The sequence below is a fragment of the Electrophorus electricus genome, chromosome 22 (assembly GCF_041902795.1).
Source record: "Electrophorus electricus isolate QZ-2024a chromosome 22, ASM4190279v1, whole genome shotgun sequence".
Lineage (NCBI taxonomy): Eukaryota > Metazoa > Chordata > Actinopteri > Gymnotiformes > Gymnotidae > Electrophorus > Electrophorus electricus.
In genome coordinates this window covers 11,657,501-11,662,500 of record NC_137518.1, presented here as the reverse complement: position 1 = coordinate 11,662,500, position 5,000 = coordinate 11,657,501, and the positions used below count along the sequence as shown (strand labels likewise).

At 43.5% G+C, this 5,000-nt stretch overlaps 1 protein-coding gene across 4 annotated transcripts in view; it reads left to right on the top strand.

The window, feature by feature from the left end:
• The first annotated feature begins 1,779 nt into the window (after positions 1 to 1,779).
• Positions 1,780 to 5,000, top strand: part of dnah1 (dynein, axonemal, heavy chain 1) — a 65,858-nt gene continuing 62,637 nt past the window's right edge. For all 4 annotated transcript variants that reach the window (XM_035520583.2, XM_081705744.1, XM_081705743.1 and 1 more), the window contains exons 1-6: positions 1,780 to 1,883; positions 2,353 to 2,579; positions 3,227 to 3,299; positions 3,529 to 3,703; positions 4,397 to 4,628; positions 4,796 to 4,928. In XM_035520583.2, coding sequence (XP_035376476.2) covers positions 2,370 to 2,579; positions 3,227 to 3,299; positions 3,529 to 3,703; positions 4,397 to 4,628; positions 4,796 to 4,928 — 823 coding nt within the window. In that variant the 5' untranslated portion in view covers positions 1,780 to 1,883; positions 2,353 to 2,369. The remainder of the gene's footprint in view (positions 1,884 to 2,352; positions 2,580 to 3,226; positions 3,300 to 3,528; positions 3,704 to 4,396; positions 4,629 to 4,795; positions 4,929 to 5,000) is intronic.

Genomic DNA, 5,000 nt, shown 5'->3' with positions numbered 1-5,000 from the left:
AGTTATGGTTAGGGTTAGGGTTATGGTTAGGGTTATGTTAGGGTTATGGTTAGGGTTAGGGTTATGGTTAGGGTTATGTTAGGGTTATGTTAGAAAGAAGCACTGGAGGAAAGAAGCACTGGAGGAAAGAAGCACTGGAGGAAAGGGAGGCTGAGAAAGATGGGAACTGCACGTGCGTGTGCATGTGTGTTTATATGGCGTGTGTGCACAGATTTCATTCATTTGTTCTGGCCTCCTGTTGAATGTGGATGGAGTAGGTTTCTGACAGAATCGGTCAAAAGATAAACAGTAAGAGATGAAGTCATGGCAACTTTATCATGCGGCAGGGTGTTCTAAGTCAGTGGCCCGTGCACATCTTTTTGGCAGGACCAAACACCTGTCAGTGATTAATGACTAAAAGCTCTTGCTGGAAATGACCAGAGGGCAGCTCATGTAATGCCACACACTGCCTCTCTGCACTGCCTCTCTCAGTGTCTGCAGCCAATCAGAACTGCCTCTCTCAGTGTCTGCAGCCAATCAGCACAGACCTGTTAGGAGAGACTTGACCATCATGCTCCCATGCAACACTGAAGTTTCAGAGTGCAATTCTGATCAATGAAGATAGGAATGGACCTTAAATAAGGGCAGAGGAAAAACACATGAGAAAAGACACATGGGTACGCTTCAAGTGGGATAAAAAAGAAAAGGTGTTTAGTGGCTCCCAGTGTTCCAGTGCAAAAGAAAAATCGAAAACAAACAAAAAATATTACATAAAGAAAGATGCAGTACTTACAAGTGCAAGGAAACATCCAGCAATCATAAATTCTCCAATATCAATCAACTTCAAAACACCACTCTCTTGAATCTTCCCTTAGAAACTTATACAGTGAAAAACAGGACATTAGGTGATGTCACTTCCTGTCTTTGGGCAGGAAAATTTCCCCTTCAACACAGGCTACAGTCTTTTCCTGCCAAGACAACACGGAAGCCTCTCCACAAAAATAGCCAAAGGTAAGTTAATTTTTCTCTTAACCAATATTTGTTTTAGCTACTTAGTTAAAATATACAAACTTTTCTGGCATTAAACATTAAATGTAAACTCTAGTAACATATTCTAAAACAGTATTTAATCTCACATAAACGTCTCTTCCCTTGCAGGTGCTCACTAAATAGCACTACCATTTCCATGCATGTTAACAGTCACATCATCAATAAAGTTTGATCAAACAGTGCCTTCATGTTCATTTACATACATACATATAAAAATATATATATACATACACACCATGTGTGCATCTCAAACACAGAGTCCATATGAACACAGAGTGGTGGAGGGTAGCACGCTCACAACAGGATTACTGTAAGTGTACATTATGGCCTGTTGATCCTTCCATCTGCATCTCTGCCATAGAAAAATTTGGATTCGTTCTGAATTTCACACAAATGCTTTACCTTTGCACTTGACCAACACTGATCTTAGGCACTGCTAATGAATGACATGTGAGCTCTGACATGCGTGGCAGCTGACTCCAACCTCACTGAGTGTACTCAGCACTAGGAAAATGATGGGGCAAAATACTGGCTTATAGGTGTGTGATTGTGTATTAAGCTATATTACTGATATTAAACTTTATAAACTTTATTATTCAGTTACGGTTCATTTAAAGCAAAACCAAGTGCAACTAAGAAATGACCATGCAAAGGAGCTGGGCCTCCCCTCCCACTCAAAAATCTTTTTTCAAAAAGTTTCTATGATCCTGGACACCCCTCTCCTTTGGGAATGGTACTACCCTAACGACCGTTGCCGCGTCCTACAGTACCGCTTAGAAACCAAGATTTCAAGAAGACTGAAAAGTTCAGAATAACCACAGCTAACTAACTACTTTATTTGCAGATTAAAAGAGGTATGCTTTCCGTGAATTTAGAAAATATAATAAAGCTTACTTTTACATGTGTACTAGTTTAAAACTGTTTACATGCTTATCACTTTCAAAAACTTTCTTCTTAATTAGTGTAACTAGTCTAACTTCATGGTGAGTTTTAGCTAGCGTTAACTAAAAGCTAGCTTAGCTAGGTTATCTGACTAGCTTCTCATATCAAAGTCAGCAAATGGCATGAAGAAAGTGTTATTTTTGTGTTATGTTGCTAATATTAACTAGTTTAATGTTTTGACAGTGCATTTGACAAACCATATAACGCTATCTTGTCACACAGTGATATTTTGTTTACTCAGTAACCCAATACTTTGACGCGTAGTATATAGCTATCCAATCTATTCTAACTTAATTAGAAAAGGTTTAAGTGTTCCAATGTCACAGGAGCATCTATTGCTTAGAAATCCTGACAGCGGTTTTATCATCTGCGCCTGTTAAGTTTGATAGTTACGGGAAATGGACACAAGACACACCCACCAACACCATCCCCACGGGTGTAGTGTGTTCGTGCCACACCCTCCCAGTGACAACAGACCTGGGGAACACAGGCCAACTCCGCTGCAACGTCACAGGAGCAAATTACCACCAATGAGAAAATATCCTAGTGTAGAACAAAAGAGCGTCTACTCAGAGCTCATTACCACAGCAGCCAAACCACAAGCACAGGTAGTTACAACATCTACCTTTGTCCGAATATCCTTCCACCCTGTTTCCAGTTCCTCTGCCTCCATCTCTGTCTCACTCCATCTTCCTGTCTCTCTGACTGTCTCACTGCATCTTCTACTCTGTCTGACTCTCACTCCATCTCCCTGTCTCTCTGACTGTCTCACTCCATCTTCCTGGCTCTCTGACTGTCTCACTGCATCTTCCACTCTCTCTGACTCTCACTCCATCTCCCTGTCTCTCTGACTGTCTCATTGCTTCTTCTACTCTCTCTGACTGTCTCACTGCATCTTCCACTCTCTCTGACTGTCTCACTCCATCTCCCTGTCTCTCTGACTGTCTCACTGAATCTTCCACTCTCTCTGACTGTCTCACTGCATCTTCCACTCTCTCTCACTGTCTCACTGAATCTTCCACTCTCTCTGACTGTCTCACTGCATCTTCCACTCTCTCTGACTGTCTCACTGCATCCTCCACTCTCTCTCTCTGACTGTCTCACTGCATCCTCCACTCTCTCTCTGACTGTCTTCCACTTACTCTATTTTTTTTACTTTCCCTCTTGCACACGTGCATTAACTACCATGCATGATTTTCAGCTTCTGTCACCTTACTCAGAAATCCTGATAACTGACCCTCTGTGGTGTTTGTAGTTTTGCACACAGGGCCCAGTGACCCAGCAGAGTTTACTGTGTCAGGCTGGGTATGACTCAAACAGCCCTAAAGGTAAAACTCTTTACTCTCTCATTCATTGTCTCACTTTGTATTATATCTGATCTACACTAGCCCAAATCTATCCAGTTTACCAAGCATCTTGACAGAGTACTGAGCTCAGCTACGTCCATGTAGAGTATTCTTTACATTAAGAAAGAAAAATTATTTTTGATGCACTTAATCAAACAGTCCACATAATATGAGACAGTCAGGAATTTTCCCTATCATTTTTCCCCTGTAGCAAATACTTTCCGGACTCCTGCTGACCTGCTCCGCATCGTGGAGAAAGACAGTCACGGCCCAACCACGAAGGTACGGAAGCAGACGGACTTCCCCTCAGGGAGCTACGCGGCGAAGGTGCAGCTCCCCTGCACGTCCTCGCCGGGCCAGTGCCCTCGGCAGATTGAGGTCGAGAGGTGAGGGACATGGCTGGTGAATGCAGGATCGTGTATTTTACCTTTCACCTTCACTCTCTGGCCACCATTTTAGGTGCTCTTGTCCTAGTCATGTGATTTATTGCTGTGCATGTGCAGACTGTAGCTCTAGTGTTGTCACCATTCTCCACCTATTCATTACTGGTCACTGCTGACTCAGTATTGTGGGGGGCAGACCCTAACTGTACACATATACTTGCTGTTTCTAATAAAGTGGGTAGTGCGTGTACATAATCTCAGGGCTTGTAAAAGGCTGGGATTGTGTTGTCTTCACTAGATAATAGCGTTGAAACGCAGTGATGCTGTATTGACTGCAACGTCACAGGAGCAACTCCACTAAGTTCCTTTTGGTTCTGGAGTATTATTGTACAGAATCTAGACATCATTTCGAAGATCTTGATGTTCCTCTCAGGTTACCTGGCTTCCCGTAAACTAGATTTGGTTGGCATATTTGCCACCCAAATGATATCTGTATCTGTAACTATTAGTCTAATATGGCACATCTATCTGTTGCAGACTCTACCACTGTTGTAATATTAATACTTCTCTGTTCATCAGGGGATGACATTCAGAAGGAGAAGCAGGTTTTCTTTGAGGGCTATTCTAGCTGATCTACAGACACTACTATATTGCTCTGTGCCGTGATGGTGATGTAAAGTGTTGTTCCACTCTCAGACGGAGGCGGGACTATCTGAAGATAGACATTGCTCAGCTGCTGTCTGAGCTTGGCATTGACTCCAGCCAGCTGGTAGCCCAACCTGTCAGCACTGAGTCTCACACAGAAGACTCCTGCACACCTGTCTCTCAGAGCCCTCATCCACCTACCTGTCCACCTGGGTGGAAGGGTTCCAGTGCACCTGGCTCTAAGACTCACTCTCCCCCAGTTTCTAACTACCTGCCCCTGGAGGTGAAATCAGACACTGCAGAATATGATTAGCTGTGCTGCTCTAGACATTGCAGTAGAGGAAACACTAGTGTACAGATACCAGCATTTCCGTTTTAATTATTTGATTTGTGTGATAGATATAGTGTTATTATTACAGCATTACACTCGTGTGATTTGTGGTCTTCCAGATATTTGACAATGAGGACTTGGACTGCCGGAGGGCAGAGGACTGGCTAGCTCTCGGCTATGAGCAGGGCTCGAATGAACGTAGGCCCATACCTGCCAAAGCCCTGCTACCGGCCTGCGACACCATCTCCCCTGGTACAGAGCTTCCTGTAACCATGGCTACGTCCCAGGACTGAATCACTGTTACAGACGTAGCTCAGGACTGCT